The sequence below is a fragment of the Ambystoma mexicanum genome, chromosome 4p (genome assembly GCF_040938575.1).
Source record: "Ambystoma mexicanum isolate Mex_15411 chromosome 4p, UKY_AmexF1_1, whole genome shotgun sequence".
NCBI lineage: Eukaryota > Metazoa > Chordata > Amphibia > Caudata > Ambystomatidae > Ambystoma > Ambystoma mexicanum.
Genome location: NC_090927.1, coordinates 1178572681 through 1178594601, shown reverse-complemented (window position 1 = coordinate 1178594601; position 21921 = coordinate 1178572681). Strand labels below are relative to the sequence as shown.

General features: G+C 51.4%; 1 protein-coding gene across 2 annotated transcripts in view; it reads left to right on the top strand.

Annotated features, from left to right (window-relative positions):
• WTAP (WT1 associated protein) overlaps positions 1–21921 on the top strand; it is a 595396-nt gene that overhangs the window by 68837 nt on the left and 504638 nt on the right. For both annotated transcript variants that reach the window (XM_069606821.1, XM_069606823.1), the window contains exons 2-3: positions 18222–18260; positions 18394–18449. In XM_069606821.1, the coding sequence (XP_069462922.1) occupies positions 18231–18260; positions 18394–18449 (86 nt within the window). In that variant the 5' untranslated portion in view covers positions 18222–18230. The remainder of the gene's footprint in view (positions 1–18221; positions 18261–18393; positions 18450–21921) is intronic.

Below are 21921 nucleotides of genomic sequence, written 5' to 3'. Positions count from 1 at the left end.
GGAAGGCTGCATGTTCTGGGAAAATCCTCACTCCGGGCAGCATGTAAATAAGAATGTACGCTTGCTACAAGCTACACTCATCAGAAGACAGCTTAGACTGGAACGTAGCTGCTGCCACCACAGTTGATGAAGGGAGTGGACATGCAGTCATCTCCCGCCTTCATCCACTGTAGTGGCAGCAGCTACGCTCCAGTCTAAGCCGTCGTAAACATACTCTACGGTTGCCTCTCCGGTCCTATCCAAAGAGGATGAACTTCTTGATGCCATTGGGGGTAGGTGGGGGAAAAGTATTTTCCAATTCCTGTCTTCAGCTGCGCCAGGCGAATACCGAAGTTCTTGCAGCAGCAAATCTCAAGCTTTGGAAGGAGCTTTCTGAATTTTAGGAATGTATCCCTCAGGACAGGCTGGAAGATTTTAAAGAGGCCTATCCGATGCCAGAGTTCTGGCTCAGGACCTGCTGGAGGCTGCGGCCCATCATGTACACTTCTGCTCGGGGCCTTATGGTGGGAGTAGACCTCTCCTGCCAAGTGTGGTTGCATGCTACAAAGTTCTCTAAGGAGGTTCAGGACAAGGTACTTGATCTCATCTTCGAAAGTAAAGAGCTGTTCCACTCCTCCACCGATGAGGAACTCAATAAAACAAAGGCAAGCACGCAAACGGTGAAATCTTTGTTGGTCCTTGCTAAAGCGGACTATACCCAGAGGTCGGGCACCATACAAGGCCCTTATCAGGTTTCAGAGGGTTCCAAGAGCATCAAGCAGGCCGGGCAGAAGATTTATCTGGTGCACCTCGACAATGTTTTCCATCGGTGTTACAAGATTCCGGTGGGAGGACGTGTATCGTCTCATCTGGAGGCGTGGCAGACCACCACAGACTACCGATGGGTTTTGTCCGTCGCCCGGGTGGGCTTCCGCTTGCCCCCCTCTCGTACCCCACCCTCTTCAGCTGACTGGGTCTCCCTCCCTTGGACCTCAGAACGGTGGAACCTGTTCCTTTGTAGGAGCAAAGGGGGCAGGGGGGGGGCATTACTCCCGTCTGTCTACAGTGCCCAAACCCAACCAGGCTGGCCTGTGCACTAGCCTCAATCTCTCCAACTTCAATCTTTTCTTATCCCCAGATAAGGTCCTCTCTCCGGCAGGGAGATTGGCTCAGTTTGGTAGATCATCAGGACACTTGCATACATATCCTGATCTGGGACCCACATCAGAAATGTCTTCGGTTTTCCGTGGGAACGGAACACTTCTAGTATCGAGTGCTGCCATTTGGTCTGTGCTCGGCACCACATGTGTTAAAGAGAATTCTCATTTCTGTGCTAATTCCCTTCCACCTTAGAGACTTCCCAGCTCTTTTGCTGGACGTTAGGACTTTTACATTTTTATCCTGGAGTGAGACCTTTTTCTCACTCCCTCTTGTATTTTGATGTGATTTGTGTTCTGTATTTCCTTTGTTTTTGGAGTCTGACAAACTCCATAGGCATCCACATTTTGTATGTTGACGCACAGCACCCTCAGGGCAGTGTCACAGAGAAGTCCTTTGGATTTCTCATAAGGTTTAAATACTTTCTCTTGGATGTCGAACGCTGGGGGGATTACCTAGTATCCCCTTTTCCTACTTATTCATGTAACATTAATTGTTACTTTAACGACTTTTAATGGCTGGTGGCAGTGGTTTAATTTTCCTACCATTGTGCTTTTCTACTGCAGGCTGAATCCCCAATTTTTTTTTTTCTCTTCTCTATTTCTTGGTAGTGAGGTCTTTCTTGGGTTTTACTCTGCGCGCCAAATCAGGTTTAACCCTTTAGTTCATTTTCCCTTTGGCGGGCTACAATACTGAAATCCGCCTCAGCCTCCATTGTGTCTGGCAGGCCAGGAAGCGAGGGAGGTGCCCGAGTCCTTAGTCTCCTTGTTTCCCTGAATGCACCCAGTGCTGATTGGCTGGCTGGCTGGCTGTCCGTCCTTGTAGCACAGCCACCCTGCTGTGTGAGTGACGGCTAGGGTGTGCTTGAATGGGATAACCCTTCGTAAAAGGCAAGGCTTCTTGAACTGAAGAGTCAACCACTGGAGGAAACATCTGATGAAGGAATCCTGAAGAGACGCTTGCTGCATCCTCCTGGACCGTTGAACTGCCTGGTGATGTGCTGAAATTGCTTTTCTGAATTGACGAGAGAAGCTACGGAAGGGACGACTTCTTCACCTGGGTTGGTCGGACCAACTAACCATAAGACAAACTTTGCTAGAAGACCTTCCTCAACTGGCTGTACTTCCTTGCTGCTGCTGGAACAGAGTGCCAGGGGTCGAGAAATCCATAGTAAAGTGCATCGTCTTTAAGCCGGACGGTCTCTTCAGGAAGATCCTGAGGAGCCTCCTGAAGCAGGTCGACCCAAGCTCTAGTCTCCTCACCAGAGTGCTGGACTCGAGGAGTGAAGAAAGTCCAAGTGTCCAAGATCAGCGGTGGTGCTATTTCCCTGTAGCTGAAACTGCAAGTGCTGCTGAACTGAAAATAGTCCGTAGCCGCCGACTTCGAACTGCAGTGCAGGAGTCCTCCAGACATCCTACCTCTTGTCCTACTACTGAGGCCCAGGAACACAGGATCTGCAACCCTGCAACCAGAACAGAAGCCAGCTGAATCCTCTTCTAACCTAAGGTACTGTGCGGACTAAGGGGTACTTATCTCTTTTGTCTGTAGCTTGCATGATCTCACTTGGGACTTGGAGTAGCTGCTTTTTGCAGAGTTGATCTCAGCTCTACCTTTCACAAGCCTAAAAGCTTGTGGCCCAACAGTGATTCCCTGTTAATTCTCTAACTTTGCAAGACTTTTGTGCCATCTAAAAAGTGCCTCCGCTCCATAGCTATTGGCCCTCATTACAAGTCAGCCGGTCTGGATTTAACAGTGCTGGTAAACCCATACCGGACGGCTCATTCTGACCCGGTATGCCGAAAACACCATCCCTGCATAGTGGCCCCGCGGTGTCAACGCACCCGGTAGCCCCATGCACATTACCAGCGGGACGACTCAGCAGCGCACCCCCAATCGCCGGCATTGTGCAACATCGGGCAAATTACGAGTAGCACAGACATGGAAATACCGCCATAACCATGGCGGCAACACCGTGAACACTGCGCTGGTACCGACGGCACCGCAGACATGGCGTAAAACAGTGGCAGGTGGGCTGCAACAGGTCCCAGCTGTGCACAATCAGGCCAGGTACAGATCATAGGCCACTGAGAGCCTACAAAAGGGCCACACCCAAGCCACCTTCAACACAAACATGTTGTTAGCTGCCCTAGCAGCAGTGTACATTGAAGCAGCACTGAGGCAGAGGATGAGGCAAATCGGGAACCCGGTGGCCATCCAAAACATTAATGTGTAGCAGGTACCACCCCGCAGGCAGCCAGCAATACCCCATATCCGGGCGTCACCCTGGCACCTGACCCCAAGTCAGATTCATACATTATGCCGGCTTGACAGGGCCTCGATCATATCCATCGTCACTCTCATTGAAGAGGACCTCAGCAGCCGCATTGACATCCAGACTGCAACATGCCCCCGCCCCCTGCTGAAAGTGGTCTCGGTACTGCATTTCCTCGCCACCGGAACCTATCAGAACACTGTTGGGGAGCTGCATGGGCTGTCGCAACCCTGTTTTTCCAGGATACTGATCCAGGCACTGGATGCGCTGCTGCGCCATGCGTCGGAGCACATTTCCCTACCCTGCACCCTCACCCAGGTCATTGCCACCAAAGTGGCCTTCCATGCCATTGCTGGCATGCCGAATTGCATAGGCGCATTAGATTGCACGCACGTGGAGTTGACTGTCAGACATGCAATTGAGGCGGTGTACTGCAATCTGAATCAATTCCACTCACTAAACTTCCAGATGGTCTGCGATGCCCAACAAGTCTTCACGTATTGCTGTGCACGTTTCTCGGGGTCCACACACACACGATTCGATGGTCTCACGGAATTCTACATTGCCACGCTACATGGAACGTTATGCGGGACAGCACATGGCTGTTGGGGGAGTACAATTGCCAGTGCATGACCCCTGTGTATTGGAGAAGGGGGGGGGAAATAGTCAAAGCCCAGTGTCCCAGGCAGCTGGACCAGCAGAACTTCCAGTGCATGACCCCTGTGTATTGGGGGCGGAGGGGAAATAGACATACACCAATAGATGAGCACCAGAATCCACACAGCTCACCGCAGCAACTTGAGCATTGCACCATGCCACGTCACGCAAAAAGAAGCCCTGCTTATCTTCCTGTACACCCTAGCCATGGGGTGGCACTACATGCAAATACAACATGAGGATGTGAGTGCCACCCCGCCCGACGTTCATTTGCTACTGCCATGCACACGATGGGTGCATCACTTGCTGTGCGCAGTGACCACATCTTTGCGGTGATCTGTGTCTGCCTGATGCAGATCTGCCCATCACATCACAATGCCAGAGTCACCCACCACATCTGAACACATTTACATCACAATGATTGGAACATGTCCCTGCCTAACGTCACTCCACGAATCTGAGCATCACAGAACCCATCATGGAAATGTGGTCCAAGTGTGCACAATAGATGAGTCAAAGATCGGGTTATCAGAAGGGGCATCTGTGGACTGCATCTGATAAAGACAGTTATACCACAAACAGTAACATGTGCCCTTACCTTCACTCCCATGCAGGTGATGCCGGATATGCACTCGCGCCATGGCTGATGACGCTCATACGACGGCCACAGAACAGGCATGCGGAGGCCTACAACCGGGCACGTACACGTGGCGTAATAGAGTGGACCTTTGGACTGCTGAAGCTCAGTTTCCGCTGCCTGAGCAGATCAGGTGGCGCCTTGCATTATAGCCCGGTGAAGAGAGGGAAAATTGTGTGTGTGTGTGTGTGTGTGTGTGTGTGTGTGTATGCAGGAACATTCTACTGCCCCCGGAGGAGGAGGAGGAGGAGATGTGTGCACTACCAGGCCAGGGTGCCATTGATGGACAACATGCATGTAGAGCACTCTTACACAATTTCTTCTGATGTACTACATGTGCACATTCAGTTGTAGCAGTACAATAAATGTATTTCAATGTGCACTCGTCATTTGCATTTGCACACCACTATATTGTTGGATTAACAGGGGAAACAGGATTACAATGTACACCACACATGCCCACCCACCGCCCCAACGTTCCCACCCACCAACCAGGCCGAAACTGACAAACCCCCACTAAAAACCACCACCCCAATGTTCCCACCCACCCAGACCCCATCAAAACTTGTGGACCAGCAGTTCCGCAATGTACAGCCTATTTTCAGCCGCGCGTGTGCCCATGGTTGTCCCTCAAGAGGCACCTGCCAGCTGTGATGATCTCCCTTGACCGACTGAGGATTGGTCACTCATAGATCCAAATATCAGTGTACAACTATATAGCATTCACAATTGATATCTTGAGGAAAACTGTTTCTCGCCTATATGTAAATGTGCACTTCTTTACTAACACAGCATCACTCTGTCCTGCTTTATTTGTGTTAGAGTTCCCCGAATGGGAAAACAATTTGTTTAACTTCTTGTGTAACTAAAACAAATATAGCCCTGTTGTTATTGGTAAAGAATCCTACCATGCAAATGATGATGCTATAAGTTAATTACCTTATTTTAGCCATTTTGCTTTCTGGTGATTGTTTTTCTTTAGTAAACTGTACAGGCTTGAGACTTATGCTCTATTACTGCCTTAATTATTTTGCTTTTCTACCATATCAGGACACTGTATTTTGGTTTCAGTTGTTTTGAGAAAGAAAATGGAGTGCAATATTAAAAAGACTGCACCACACAACTGGTTTCTTGTAATAACATAGAACTTATTCATACAATACAATTCATATTGTCTTGTTCACCCCACACGGGACTTTAGATTACATCACTAGGATGAATCAGAGGTAAATAGCTGCATATACCACCAATTTGAATAGTATCTACTACATACATAAGTTATAGTATGTTTAAACTGTGTTGGGCGGCTACCCCCTTATGTGACATATTGCTTACCTCAGCCTTTGGTTCCGCCATTTTGGGCTGCCCCTCTAGTGTACCGACCTCCTACAAGGGCTGCTGGTCACGGTACTCGAGGGTGTGCTGCTGGCAGAGGCCACAGCAGGGTTTGTTGCTGGCACACATCCCATGAAAGCCTGCTGGGCAACCAAAATTGTCTCAGCAATATTGAACATAATGTTGCCTTCCCTGACTCGCCGTGACACCATGTTTGTAGTGGCAAACCGCCCGATTGCACGTGACAGTGCTCTCCTGTTGCAGCCTTGCCTCCTGGAGCTGTTGATGAACAAGTTGTGTGAGGCTGACCTGGTGCTCCTCGATGCGCTGTAGGCATGTGCAGAGTTCCGTGATGGAAGGTGTGGGGGAGCGCATCGGACTGCGTAGTCCCATGGGGCTGAATGTGGCCAGCTGTTCTGGTGTGGTGTTGCCCCCAAAATTGGCTTTCTCGGGTGCGGCAGCACCCTGTTCTGGCGCACTTTCAATGCTAGCTGCATCGTCGCTGTTTTGCCCACAGGCACTAGTGGGTGCAATGGAAGGGGCTGCAGGTGTATTTGGCGTTGCCACATGCCGTACTGCAGGCACAGCAGGGATGTTGGTGTCCGTGTCGTCATGCACCGTCACCATGGCGGATGCTTGTCTGCCAGAGGTCCTGGCAGTGGTGTCCTGGGATTGCCTTGTCCGATGGCCTCGTGCAGTCCCCCTTACCCTTGCTGTTGTGCAGAGTCACTGTCGGTTGATGTGCCTGTGGGGGAATGTAGGGCATGCTGTTAGTCGTGTGACAGGATGTGAATGGGGCAGTCGCATGCAACGCACTCCTCATACTTCGGCCACTTGCAAGTACACACATTGATGGGTGATGCACTCAGGTGTGTAGATCAAAGCTTGCACACAGTTGCACGCCGTCTGCCTGTCCTGGTGGTGTCACATGGGGGTGTGTGTGTGTGGTGTGGGGTCAATGGTGGATGTGTTGTGTGCCTCTGGGAGGGAGCTGGGGGGGGTAATTGGTGGATGTGTTGTATGCCTCTCGGCCCTAGCGGGGATGGGGGGGTGGTCAATGGTGGATGTGTTGTGTGCCTCAGGGCCCTGGCTTGGGGGGAGGTCAATGGTGGATGTGTTGTGTGCCTCAGGGCCCTGGCTTGGGGGGAGGTCAATGGTGGATGTGTTGTGTGCCTCAGGGCCCTGGCTTGGGGGTGGGGGGGGGGTTCAATGGTGGATGTGTTGTGCGCCTCTGGGCCCTGGCTGGGGGGGGTGTCAATGGTGGGTGTGTTTGTGTGCCTCTGGGCCCTGGCTTGGGGGGTGGGGGGGTTCAATGGTGGATGTTGTGTGCCTCTGGACTCTGGCTGGGGGTGGAGGGGTTCAATGGTGGATGTGTTGTGTGCCTCTGGGCCCTGACGGGGGGGGGGGGGGGCTTCCATAAATCACTCATGGCTTTGCACTCTGTGTACTTACCGGCCTTGCCAGGTGTGCCAGCTCCGACCTCTGACCTCAATCCCCTCAAGGTGCATGATGATGCTGCTGCACTTCTCCTCCCAGGTCCGGAGCTTCATTGGGGAATGTGGTTCCCCTCCTGTGCTAGTGCTGTGCTACCTGTGTGCTGCCATCAGGTTACAGACATGCAGCCGCAGACCGTCCCACTGCTTGTGGCAGTACTTCACTGTGCGCACTGGGACACCAACTGTTGTGCACTTCTGTGCAGCGGTTGACCAGATCTCATTACGCTTCTGCAGTGTGCTGCGCCTTAGTTCTGCACTGAACAGCAGCGCTGCATTGTCCACAATGTGCTCCACGAGCACGGCCAGTTCTGCCTTGCTGAAGTGGAGTTTGCGCTGGCGGGTGTCTGGAATCCTTGATGTCATCTCAGTTGTTAGTCAGCAGTCACAGGAGCTGTAGGCCTTGTGGTTACTGAGGATTGCCGTGGATTGTGAGTAATGCAGACGCTCTTTCCGGTTTTTGCGATCAGTGTTTCCGGCACCGATATTTCCGTATCCGGTACGAACGTGGCGGAAACAGATTTACCGCTACCATTCTACCCGGTGCATCCGACTCCGTGAGTGTTTCCGTTACGGTGGTAACACAATTTCCACAATGGTCTGGGGCACGCGGCCGACAAACCGTAATCGCACCTTACTTCTGCATGCTTGCGATCGCGGAAACGGTGTCACCGCCTTGACGGTATAACCGGATTCTGGACCGTCGAACTTGTGATGAGGGTCATTGTTCAAATTGACTTTGGCTGTCCTGCAGACTCTTCTAAACCCGTTGACTTTGATTCTAACTGTCCCTCATGGGTGTTACATTGGTTTACATTGGTGTAACTAATATTGGTTGCAAAGATTCGATCTAGACTTCATTGGGAGATTGAAAAGTGCTCACATGCTCTGAGAACCTGTTAACCTTTTTCCTAACCTTTTCCGTTTCCACAACCTCAGAATTTTACTAAGTGTAAAAAAGTGATTTATAAATACCAATACTGTCCTAGTAATTGAAGTCGCCTCAAGGGGGAGGAAGTGTATATGAAGCAACTCTACTTGCTTGTCTTGATTCTGAGAACGTGTTGAAGTGTATTTTTATTGCTACACATTGCCCTTTTTAAATTTGTATTTTTTTGTTGTATTGTTTTAAGGAACGCTTATTTAAAACTGACCGTTAAAAAATTATTTTACTAGTGTAAGTGTTATTTGGATACTTGTATGTGTGTATTTCGATGCTACAGCTCACGTTTACCCCTCTTGACATCAGTCTGGCTGCTCAGTTACTCTACCAACTTGTGTAGTACAGACCCATACCAATAGGAGAGTTACCTAATACCAAGACTGGGGTAGTCTCCCACAGGGTTACTGCGTACAATCTTGCCTAACAGTGTCTTTACGAAGATGATAGCGTTCATCAGACTACAGGGAGTTCATGTCTATACATATTTTGACAATTGGCTTCTGCTGAGTCCTTGCCCACGAGCTGCAACGGCCAATCTTCAGTCACTGCTCCAGCTCCTGTTCAACTGGGGCTGTCAGTGAACTGGTGGAAATAGTGACGGTTCTCCAGCATGGGGTCTGGCATGGATTCACATGCTCATGAATATTCCCCGTCGTCAGGCTGGGAATCCTCGGTAAAGAAAAAACCAGTATCAGTTTCGTTTCTGATCTGTCTTTCGTAGTAATAACCAATCACTGGTCTCTGCGTCATACTGACCACAGCCAATGACTGCCCTCTACCTAAGCACCGCCTCTGGCAGCCATCTTCAGATTTTTACCGCACGTTCATGTGTTGGGATCCTCGTGCTATTGCTCTCGAGCGTTAGTGCTATTTTTTCGCGCTTTTTCACAAAAACTTCGATTCTTTCGGTCAAAAGAGCCTCAAGCTCCACCGATCCTACATCCGATCAACGGGGACCCGTGTCGGATTCATCTGTGCCCCTCAAGGGTGAAGATTTCGTCGAGCTACGCTTCGGAGGACTCCAGAAGCTTCTCAGGCCCGGTCTCGGAGATGGCCCAGGAGAAGGGAAGCTCGACGCCCGGAAAGCTGTTCAGGGCCTGCCCTGGATGCCAGCTGCAGAACGTCTTCAAGGAGGACGAACACTCTTTCTGCCTTTACTGCCTTCATGGGGACAAGACGCACGTGGAGAAGGACTGTGCGTTTTGCGGCAACATGTCGGAACGGACCATGAAGGACCGCCATCAACGTCTCGCCAGCTGGCTGGAGGGTAAGAGCCCGTCTGGCGAGAAGAAGAAGAAATCTGAGCGGTCTTCTAAGACCTTTGAGGGCGCCCCGGCGACGGGGGCCCAACATAAGGCCTGCACCGCGAGTCCGCTGGCACCGGGAGCGCCGAACGGTCGGGCTCTACGGGCGCCAGGCAGGGCGCACCCTCCCCGGCACCATCAACCACGAGCCAACGCTCTGGGTCGGGTAAGAGGAAGGCCGAGCACCCGGCGAAGCTCCTGGAGAGACCCCGGTCGAGCTCTAAGGCAGAGGAGCAGCGTGGCAGTGCCCCCTCCCTCAAGGATAAGGCGGTGAGCGCACCTAAGGTGGTGAAGGCCTTGATCCATTCGACCAAGCCCTCTATCGAAACGGTCGCGGCGGCCCTGGCCCAGCCTGTGGAGGCTGCACCAGTGGTGGCGGCCTCGGGGCCCAGAATCTCCCTGCCTCCTCGGAGGGAGTCTTCTTTCGTGCCCATCGATAGGACCCCCGTGAAACCCTCCGTGGGGAAGAAGGGGGGGCAGGGCGTCGGCGTAGATTCGGCCTCAACCTCAGAAGAGGAACTGATCGAGGTCTTAAGCCACGGCCTAGGCGTGGAACAAGACCAGCCCGTCGGAATGGGCCCCGACGCAGGTGACGACGACATCGTCGAGGATACCGACGGGGCCCCTGCTCGCCCGTCGGATTCCCCTCTGCCAGCGCCGCAAGACAACTCAGCGGCCATTTTGTTGGCTATACAGTCCTTATGCTCCGAGATAAGGACGAGACTACCGTTACCGACGGAGGAACCTCTCCCGTCGGGGGATCCAGAACCGGGACCTTCTGGTGTTCCCCCTACCAAGAAAAGAAGGATTCATCCACCGCCTCCTTTTCAACCGTCGCGCCCCGTCCAGCCCTCCTCCCCGTCCACCCGAGGGGATGATACGGGGACTGACACGGCAGCGACGGGTACGGACGACGAGGCATACGACGAGGATTTTCCGTCGTCGCCTCCCACCAGGGCTTCTCCGCCCGACGAGATTGGATCGTTCCACTCAATGATCGCCAGGGCATCCGAGCTTTTCCAACTCTGCCCTGAGGAGAAGAAAAAGGAAGGCTTCCTTTACCAACGGCGCGAGACCAAGAGGAAGACGGTCCTCGCAGTGCCTCTGTTGGACGACATTTGGGATGAGGGCCTTTCCCTCCTCAAGAACCCTTCCACGACGCCAGCGAAAAGAGACCGGTACGAGAAAAAGTACCGGGTCCCGGACTCGGCCCCCCTATGCCTCCGGGCGCAGCCTACCCCGGACTCCGTCGTCTCCGCGGCAGCCAGGAAGAAAGCGGGGGGGGGTGCGGCCTCCACGTCGACTTCCCCGCCGGACGGCGAGGGAAAGAAATTGGATGCCATGGGGCGCAGAGTCATCTGGTCGGCGGCGACGACGATTAAAGCGGCCAACGCCTTGGCTATCGTGGCCCGCTACGACAGGGAACTCTGGTACAAGATAGCTCCCCTGCTGGATTTTCTGCCGGACGACAAGAGGGCGGAGGCCCTTGAGATCCTGCAGGAAGGTGAGGTGGCCTCGGACCACGCCATCACCGTGGCGACGGACATCGCCGACACTGGGTTCCGCCAGATGGGCAACGGCGTTTGCCTTCGACGTCGCGGATGGCTCAAGGCTACGGACTTTCGGCAGGACGTCCAGACCAGGGTCCTGGACATGCCCTTCGACGGGAACAACCTGTTTGGGAAGACAGTGGACGATTCCCTTCAGGCCATCAAGGCGGATACTGAGACGGCCCGGGCCCTTGGAGTACTGCAGCAACGGCGGACGCCCTTTCGGAGCGGCGGAGGCAAGGGCGCCTCCAAAGGTTCCGGCGGCGGTTTCGCTTCCTACCGTCAAGCGGCCCGCTCGTCGTCGCAAGAGGCCTACAGAGGACGAGGCAAGTCTGGCGGACCCCGCCGTCGTCGCCAAGGAGGCCAAGGCGGCAAGGCCGCGTCCAAGCAGGATTGAACCGGCCGTGGGGTCGGGCCCCCACCGAAGCACCCCGGTGGGAGGCCGGCTGGCGGGCTTCGTCAGCGTGTGGGAGTCCATCTCCACCGACCGTTGGGTGCTGGACGCCCTGGCCCGGGGCCACGCGCTCGAGTTTCAAAGAAGGTGCCCGCGCGTCCCCCCCGTGGCCAGGAAAGAACTTCACGTCCCTCAACTTCTCCTGGAGGTAAAGGCGATGCTCAGAAAGGGCGCCATCGAACTCGTCCCAAAGAGGCTTCGGGGCTCCGGAGTCTACTCGCGTTACTTCCTCGTGAAGAAGAAGACGGGAGGATGGCGCCCCATCCTGGACCTGCGACGCCTGAACAAGTTCATCAAGGCGCAGAAGTTCCGGATGGTCACCCTCCAGCACGTCCTGAGTCAGCTGGAGGAAGGAGACTTCCTATCGTCGTTGGATTTGGAGGATGCCTACTTCCACATTCCCATCCTAAAGGGGCACCGAAAATTCCTCAGATTCGTGGTCCAAGGGCGTCATTACCAGTTCAAAGCCTTTCCCTTCGGACTGCGGTCGGCACCCAGGGTTTTCACCAAGTGCCTCGCACCGGTGGCGGCGCAGCTGCGCCGCGAGGGGATTCACGTCTACCCCTACCTGGACGACTGGCTCATCCGCGCCAAGACGAGGGAGCTCGCCGTGGTCCACACGGCAAGGACCGTCCAACTCCTCACGGACCTGGGATTCTCCGTGAACTACGCCAAATCCCACCTGGTGCCCGCGCAAGTCGCACTGTTTCTGGGAGCGAGGCTCGACACAGTGTCCCTTCTGGCCTCCCCGTCGGAGGAGAGGACCAGGACCATCCTGGGCAAGGTGCAACGGATGTTGGTGGCCGACGCGGCCAAGGTGAGGTCCATCAAGTCCCTCCTCGGGATGATGTCTTCCTGCATCTACCTCATTCCCATGTGCAGGCTCCGGATGCGCCCGTTGCAAGAGTTCCTGGATGCGCGCTGGATCCAGACGACGGGCAGCTTCGAGGAAAGGATCAAGCTCGACGAGAGTTTCCGACGAGCGATACGGTGGTGGGGCACCCGCGCGCATCTGACGGCGGGCATGGACTTCCAGACCCCAGCCCACCAGGTGACTGTGACCACGGATGCCTCCCTAGAAGGGTGGGGAGCGCACACCGAAAACCTGCACGCAAGGGGACTCTGGCTCCCGACGGAGAAGTCCCTGCATATCAACGTCCTGGAGCTCCGTGCAGTGTTTTGGGCCCTCGGGTCCTTCCTTCCGTCCCTCAAGGGCAAGGTGGTGAGGATCTTCACCGACAACACCACCACCATGTTTTACATCAGGAAACGGGGCGGAACCAGGTCCCCAGCGCTGTCCAAGGAGGCGCAGGACCTGTGGCATTGGGCCGTCGCCCAAGGGATTCTTCTGGTGCCGTTTCATCTGGCAGGGATAAAAAACACCATCGCCGACTCACTCAGCAGGGAGCTGCGCTCGTGCCACGAGTGGGAACTACGGCAGGATCTGGTGGATCGCCTCTTCCGACGGTGGGGCACACCCCAGATCGACCTGTTCGCGACGGCGACGAACACCAAGTGCCGGAGGTTCGCCAGCAGGTTTCCCCAGACGAGGAGCATGGGCGATGCTTTCTCGTTCCCCTGGGAGGGCCTGTTCCTCTACGCGTTCCCTCCCTTGCCTCTGCTAATCCGGCTCGTCAACCAGCTCAAGAGGTCACGGTGCAGGATGATCCTCGTCGCACCTGCGTGGCCGAGGCAGATATGGTTCCCGGACCTTCTGGACTTGTCGGCGTCCCCGCCAATCAAGCTGCCGGCGGACGCGGATCTACTCTCCAGGGAAGGAGGCGCCATCCTCCACCACGACCCGAAGTCGCTGAACTTGCAGGCCTGGCTCCTGCAGCGCTAGAGTTTGGAGGATACGACATACCGGCCGATTGCAGAGAGGTTCTTGCAAAGGCCAGGGCGTCCTCGACTCTTAAATGCTACGGACACAAATGGAAGAGGTTTTCTGTCTGGTGCCAAGCACAGAAGATTAACCCTCTACGGATTACGGCTCCCCAAGTGCTGCCGTACCTGCTGACGCTGGCCAAAGCTGGTCTGGCACACGCGTCCATCAAGATTCATCTTGCTGCGATCTCCCGATACACCAGAACCACGGGCCGGACGTCCTTGTGGTCTCATCGTCTGGTGAAAGAGTTCATGAAGGGACTGTTCAGATCGTTCCCGCCGGTGAAGGCTCCGGCCCCGGCGTGGGAGCTCAACGTGGTGCTGACCAAACTTATGGGACCTCCGTTCCAGCCTCTGCACTCGGCCCCGTTGAAGTTTCTATCGTGGAAAACAGCTTTTCTCGTGGCCATCACCTCCGCACGACGAGTGGGAGAGATCCAGGCCCTTTCCTGCAAGGCCCCGTACTTGACTTTCCACGACACGAGGGTAGTGCTCAGGACGCACCCCTCCTTCATGCCCAAGGTACCGTCGGACTTTCATCTCAACGAACCCTTGGTGTTACCTGTGTTCTTCCCGTCGCCTTCGTCGCCGGCTGAGAGGACTTTGCACTCGCTGGATGTAGCTAGAGCGCTGAAGTTCTACGTGGACCGCACGAAAGGTTTTCGGAAGACGTCACAACTCTTTGTGAACTTTGGACCTGTCAATCAGGGGAAGGCTCTCTCGAAGGCTTCCATCTCCAGATGGCTCTCCGGCTGTATCATGTACTGTCACCGGTTGGCAAACCGACCGCTGCCTGGCCGTCCGAGAGCCCATTCCACCAGAGCGATCGCAGCTACCACGGCGTTCCTATCTGGTGTGCCCCTGCTGGACATATGCAGGGCTGCTACGTGGAGGTCGACGCACACCTTCACGAAATTCTACTGCGTCGACCGGGATTCCAGGGAGGAGTCCAGGGTCGGCCAAGCAGTGCTGCGCAACCTGTTCGCCTGAGGTGAGCCTGGTGAGGAGGTAAGATGCTTAATGTTGAGTTGATGTGATGCTTAATGTTGAGCCTTTGCCACCTCCCGTGGTTGTGCATGTGTGTACTGCTATGTATTCTTTATTCATGAGCATGTGAATCCATGCCAGACCCCATGCTGGAGAAGGAACAAGTTACTTACCTGTAACTGTTGTTCTCCAGCATGGGTCTGGCATGGATTCACATGCGAACCCTCCCGCCTACCCCTCTGCGGCTCTTCACTTGGTCATACTGCCACTTCACGTGCTTCCAAATCTGAAGATGGCTGCCAGAGGCGGTGCTTAGGTAGAGGGCAGTCATTGGCTGTGGTCAGTATGACGCAGAGACCAGTGATTGGTTATTACTACGAAAGACAGATCAGAAACGAAACTGATACTGGTTTTTTCTTTACCGAGGATTCCCAGCCTGACGACGGGGAATATTCATGAGCATGTGAATCCATGCCAGACCCATGCTGGAGAACAACAGTTACAGGTAAGTAACTTGTTCCTTCTCTGGCTGACGGAAATGGGAACGGCGCCCATACCATCTAAGGTGGGAATCCTAAAGGACAACGCCCTAACCTTAGAACCACAAGTAAAAGCAATAATCAAATGCTTCTTCCTCCTTCACACAAGAAGAATCCTACCTTTCCTCTGCTTCACCCACAAAAACCTGACAATCGTTGCCCTCATGTCCAGAATCGACTACGCAAACGCATCTACATCAGGATGCCAGAATACCTCCTGAAGAAACTAGAACACATCCAAAATGCAGCAGCCAGATTCCTCATCAAACTATCCAGAAGAGATCACATCACTCCAGCACTAAAAATACTATATTGGCTCCCAATCAAACATTGTATCACGTTCAAAACAATGTGCATAACACACAGGGCAATCAGCGGACAGGGAGCTGAATTCCTACAAAAGAAAATAACAATCTACAAGCCAATAAGACTCCTCAGATCAAGCAATGAAATCCACCTGGAACCAAAACCATACGTCAAGAAGAAACTATGGGGCTCCTCTTTCTCCCACCTGGTCGCAAAAACATGGACCAGCATCCCGAAAGAAGTGAGAAACACCAAAGACCACCTAAAATGTATACAACTTCTAAAAACCTGGCTCTTCAACACCTCAGAACCAAATTGAGACAACTAAACCATCAAACAGGAAACGCAAAGAACAGATTGACAGAATATATGATGGCACAGACAACACCCAGAACCGACTAACGGAAACTCAATCAACAAGGACGACGCTATGTGGAATAGAACACACGCGACAACCCCATGATGACAGAATAATCATACATGCCCAACACCATCCAACGAACTTACCCACTCCATGAACATTAGCAAGTGCTATACTTGGGTAGAATTGTGAATGTTGACGGGTACCACATTTAGATTTGTGAATGTTGCCCTGTGCTGGAACCAGACAGAATTGTGAATGATAGCAAGTACCACATTTAGATAATTGTGAACATTAGCCTGCGTCATATCTAGATAGGATTGAGAAGGTTAGCAAGTGCCACACTTAGATGGAATCGTGAAAGTTAGCAGGTGCCCAGCTCCGATAGAATTGTGAAGGTTGAACTGCGTCCCATCTAGACAGGATTGTGAAGGTCGGCCGTGCCACATCTAGATAGAATAGCGACTATTAACCATTGCCACATCTAGAATATTATCAATGCTGTATTTAGAAAGAATTGTGAATGCTAGCTAACTTGATTCGCATCTAGACATGTTTTTATTAGACTGAGCCGGATCGAGATACAAATGCAGAAATATTCACGAGCCACACCTTGAAAGAACTTGGAAATTTAGCACATATCACATCTAGATAGCAAGGCCAATAACCAACACACTAACAATCTCAACCCTCTGCATACAACCCTTAAACTCTAACCAACCACAACCCCAAAGCACAACAAACCGCACAAACTTCACTACACCGCAACAACAAAATAAACCACATATAATTTCGCACAACAGCACATGACTACCAACCGGTAAGCCACCCCCAAGCTCAGTGAACAGTGTTAACCGAACTGAAGCGGCCAACAGCACATCACTGCTCTCTTGCACTTATCCTGCTCGTTCCCACTAATTTCACCCCCCTCTTCCGCTCTTCCGTTTCAGACCCGCTTTACCTGACCTCGCAAAAAAAGGGCCTGTGAGATGGCAAAAGGTCAGCAATAACCAAAGGTTCTTCCAACTCTCTTAGGAAGAATATAGATCATAGTCTTTATGAGCTACACACAGATTAAGCTCAGCAAAAAGAGCGCTTTCTGTGCAACAGCTGGGGTTGCATTTAACTTTTGCAGAGATAGTCTGTCGAGATTTCTCTGACAATACATACTTACAGTTTTCATGCTGCTCCATTAACATCACGCAAAACTGAGTTTTGCTGAATTCTAATTTTTTAGAAATTGCTGCCAAAGAAGCCCAATAAAAAATATATAACTTCATTTGGAAAGCAGACGACACATGCCACGAGAAATGTCATGTGCCTTTTAGAAAAAACATGAGTCAGATCACATGGTGTGTATAATAATCTAGCAATAGGGCAAGTTCTCTTGACTATCCTCTGACCCTACATAGGCGGAACAACCAGCGCAATCTACGGATAGTAATACACAAGGGTTTAACTCGGAGTAGTTGAAGGGCAAGGTAATCTAGGACTACATTTGAAGTCATTCGTCAAATTCTGTAGTAAAGAAACTGAGACTGTGTAATATGTAAAATGAAATCTGGCAGAAGGATGGAAATCCACTACCACAGTGTAGTTCAATAACTTTTCCACACTGAAAATCTCAGCTAGTCGAATAGCCATCTGTTGGGAGCCCGATGGGCATAGTGGTTTGAATACTCGGAGCGATGCACGTTTGCTTAAAGGCATCAAGTAGAGTACTTTAGCGATTAAATAGAATTCTGCGGTTTGTCCAAATCTATTCTTTCAAATAAGGTGCACGTTCATACAAGTGCATATTTAGTAAATCTTTTATTCAGGCCATTCACAACAGGTCATGGAAACAATAAGTCATAAATTAAAGAAGTCCGTGATTGGCTTTTTGGGTAAAAGACAGTAATTTATTGGAGGTTCATCAATCCTGGCAGAGATGATTTACTAAGGGCAATCATACTAGTTATTATATTGGATTGGTCCTGAACCTAAGTTAACATGGGCTTGGGTGAGGACATGTGCAGTTCTGGGAAGCAACTGTGGAGTTGGGAAACATGGGGAGAGCTATTCACAAATGTGCATTGAATACATGTTGGAAGTAATAAAGACCAGTTTAGAGACGAGCTGTACAAATGGTGACTGCATTGGCGCTTTTACATCCCAACGAAGAAACCATGTACTGGGTGAAATTGGATTTGGGGGGTGGAGGGAAGATCTCTGAGGCAGGGAAGAGGGTGGGAAAGCAAGCTCTGAATTAATGGAAATCTGCATATGGAAATTGCTTGCTTGCCTGCTGTTCTGTTTTGTGGATGTTAAATAATTCTTATATCTGCATGTTTTTGAAAACTTATTTTTTTGTTGTCTACAGCAGTACACCATGACCAACGAAGAACCTCTCCCGAAGAAGGTGAGTGGTGGAAAGATTTATATTTGTAGTGGCCAGCCTTGATTCAACCTAGAACTTGTTGCACAAATGTTTGCATTTTTTTTGTTGCAATAAAATGTATTTTAATAGCGTCTTGTTTTTTTTTTTTCTTTAGGTTCGACTCAGTGAATCAGATTTCAAATCTTTGCCTAGGGATGAACTAGTCCAAAGGTAATGTAATTGCATTCTTGTAATGAAGGATTTATAGCATCCCTTTTTGAAATGCCTTTGTGCATAATTGCCCTCCAAGCATTGTCCCCGACACCTATGGATGTAAGATTCTCTGTCCTGGGATCTTCATTGATTTTTATAAATGGTGAATATATCCACCCTCTAGCGAGAACATGGAACACATCTTATAAAGAGAAAACTCTGTATAAAATAGTAACAGCATTTCATAAGCAGGGATGCATTGGGATTTGAAAATCCTAAATGACCATTTGTGACTTCAGTTTTGAACTATTAAATTCACCTGTAGTGATTTACTTGCATAGATGGGTTAGACTATATTCTGTTCTGAGAGGAACAATGGTTAAATAGGTAGCTTCAGTGATGTATGTCAGGAGGTAACACTTTAAAGTTGGAAGAATGAATAATGTACCCTAAGGGCAGTTGCAGCCAGTTCTTCTTTTTTTTTTTTTTCCTTCCTTTTTCCTTGTGAGGAAAGACCTGGGAGAACACGGTCTTTGATCTGAAACATCTTCGACTTTTGGAGGAATTTTATGTTCACGAAGAGGTAACACCTTAGTGGATCGGATCTGTACTGAAAGGTACAGTTGCTGTTATGATCTCTGCAGGGTATGGCAACATATCCCTGTCAGTCTATGCTGAGCAGGAGACAGCAGTGTCTGCCTTTTCAGAACCTTACTTCAGTGTATGGACTTCTGCATTGGTGGCTGCAACTGGCACCCGTCAACTGAGCTTAGCCCTTGTTCTGAATGGGAAAGTGGTTCTCAGCAATACATGTCTGGATGACCTGGCACATGATTCAACCCCCGCTTGGAAGGAACTGGGTCGGACTCAAAAGACTGTGTGCCAGGACCTTCATCAGGCCAACGTGTTCAGGAAGACAGCCAAGTGTCAAACTAAACAAGAGCCATTGGCTTTCGTCATGCATGAAGTTGGAGTATGTGGGGACAAGATGCAACCTCTTGTCAGTAAAGTACATCAAGTACAGAACTGGGCAACCCCCACTACCCAAGCCCAAGTGAGTACTTTCCTAGGCCTCAATGGGAAATACAGGAGCAAAGTGGCAGCCTATAGAAATATAGCTGTTCCTCTGACTGCCCTCACTAGTCATAGGGGACCTAAGAGTTCTTATGGACTCCTGAGTGTGAGAAGGCTTTCACTGGCCTCAAAGAATCCCTAGGTCAGGCCCCTGGTTTAAGGGCACCGGATTGGAAGAGACCTTTCATAGTGTAGACAGATCCCTATGATACTGGGATAGTTGGAAAACTTTCACAGCTTAATGACAAAGGTGAGGAACACCCTATGTCTAATCATCTACCAGTTTAGGAGTGGGAACTCATTTGGCCCCAGGTGGAGCCTACTTCCATGGAACCCACTTAAATGTGTATGCTCCCCCTCAAACCTTGAAATGGTGGTTGGAATTTAGGGAGAGAATCCAAAGTGGCTCAGGTGGTTCTCATGAGTCTGCAGGCCTTGAACCTCACTATTGGGTATAGTCCAGATCCCAAATGCAGCAATTTTGATGGGCTGTCTAACAGGGAAAACTAACTGGAACAGAGGACCCATCCAGGGGTGGATTAGTTCCTCCTGCCCCTTAGTCTGGGAAAGATTCTCTTTAACGCACCTTACTCCTCCCCTTTCCTCCATACTTGTGCGACATTCTGTCCTTCGGGACGACACCGTAAGTCTTTTGTCAAAAAGCACCAAAAATTAAATGTCCTTTCATTTTTACCTGGGGTACCGCACGCGGCCGTAACCCTGCCCTCCTGAGCTCCGCCCCGTGCTTTGTCATTCAGTCCATTTCACCGCACGGCCGGGGCTGGACGCACTAGCATCACTGGGATCTTTTATTTTTAATCCCTTTGTCCTTCCTTCTCCGGTTCCTCAGTCCTCTAGTCGTCTGTCTATGACGGAGTGTCTGGGATTCGTGTCCTGTTCTTTATGCGAACGTTGTTTTGCGAGGGTGAATCCCCACTCTTTGTGGAGTGTTTAGGCCCGCAGCATCTCTGAGATTTGTGCTTCTACTGCGACTCCCTCTTCGTCTGGGCACTCCAACATCGTCTTCTACGGTGGGAGGAAGTGCTTCAGCGCGTTCCTCCACCTCATTTTCAGCTTTTCATAAGAAACGCCGGGTAAGTTCTTTACTTTTCAGGGTACCCCGGCTAGGGGACTCAATCCTGTGACCTTCTAGGTCCGGGAGGGGCTTGTTTATGTTTGAGATTATATAGCGCTTTACTCCAAAGCGCTTTACAGTATAACAACAAGGTACAATAATGAAAGAAGCATTTTTAAAAACATGAAACAAACCAGTGGAACAGTATGCAGAACAATTTACTCAAAAGAAGGGGCAGGGGGGAGAGGAGGTAGGTGAAGGGGGGGTTTCAAAGTCAGATTTGAGGTCAGGGGGAGGAAGGGGAGGAGGGAAAGAGAGGGGGGAGCCCCCGGGTGACCACCTACTCCCCCTGGTGGTTTCAGTATCTAATTTGAATCGGGGCGGAGGGTAAGTGGGGAGGAGGGAGGGAAAGGAAAGGGGGGCAGGAGGTTTGAGGGGAGAGAGGTAGGGTAGGAGAGTCAGGGGGGAGTGGAGAAAGAAGGGCTTTCAGGGAGGAGCGGAAGGATGAGTAGGTGGGGGTGGAGCAGATAGAGGTAGGGAGTTCCAGTGGAGGGGGGGGGGCAAGAGTTGGAAGGAGCGGAAGCGTGAGGAGGCACAAGGCGTTGGGGGTACAGTGAGAAGGTAGAGATCAGCTGAGCGGAGAGAGCGGTAGGGAGAGTAAAACAAGAGGGAAGAAAGATGGGGGTGCGGGGGCGTGAGGTCATGGAGAGATTTGTAGATAAGACAGGAATTGAAATTTCAATTGTGAGAGGAAGGGAAGCCAGCCGAGTTGAGAGAGTGAGGAAGAGATGGTCTCGAGGGCCAAGACGACAGAGTACGGATAGAGGAGTGGTAAATGGATTTTAAGGGAGTCCAAGGAGAAGAGAGGAGCAGTAGAAGAGGCGGGCGAAAATAAGGGAGGAGATTAGGAGTTTGGAAGCGTGGAAGGTGAGAGAGGAGCAGATCTTGTGGATGTTGAAGAGGTGGTGCCGACAGGCACGAGAGTTTAGAGAGATGTGGTTGGAAAAGGAGAGGGAAGTCAATATGGAGGCCAAGATTGCGGGCATGGGGAGATTGGAAGGGTGAAAGTGGATGAAAGGAGGGGGGGGGTGGAGTGGGAGAGAGTGTTGGGAGGGAAGGAAAGCACTTCAGTCTTGTCAGTGTTGAGGGAAAGAAAATGGGATGACATCCAGTTTTTGTTGGCCGTAAGGTAGGAAGAGAGAGTGTGGTGGAGGTTGGAGGTGAAGGAAGAGAAGGAGAGAGAGTTGGGTGTCATCAGCATAGAAGTGGTGGGAGATGCCGAAAGAAAAGATGACTGGGGTGAGAAGGGAGGTATAGAGACAGAAAAGAAAAGGTCTTGTG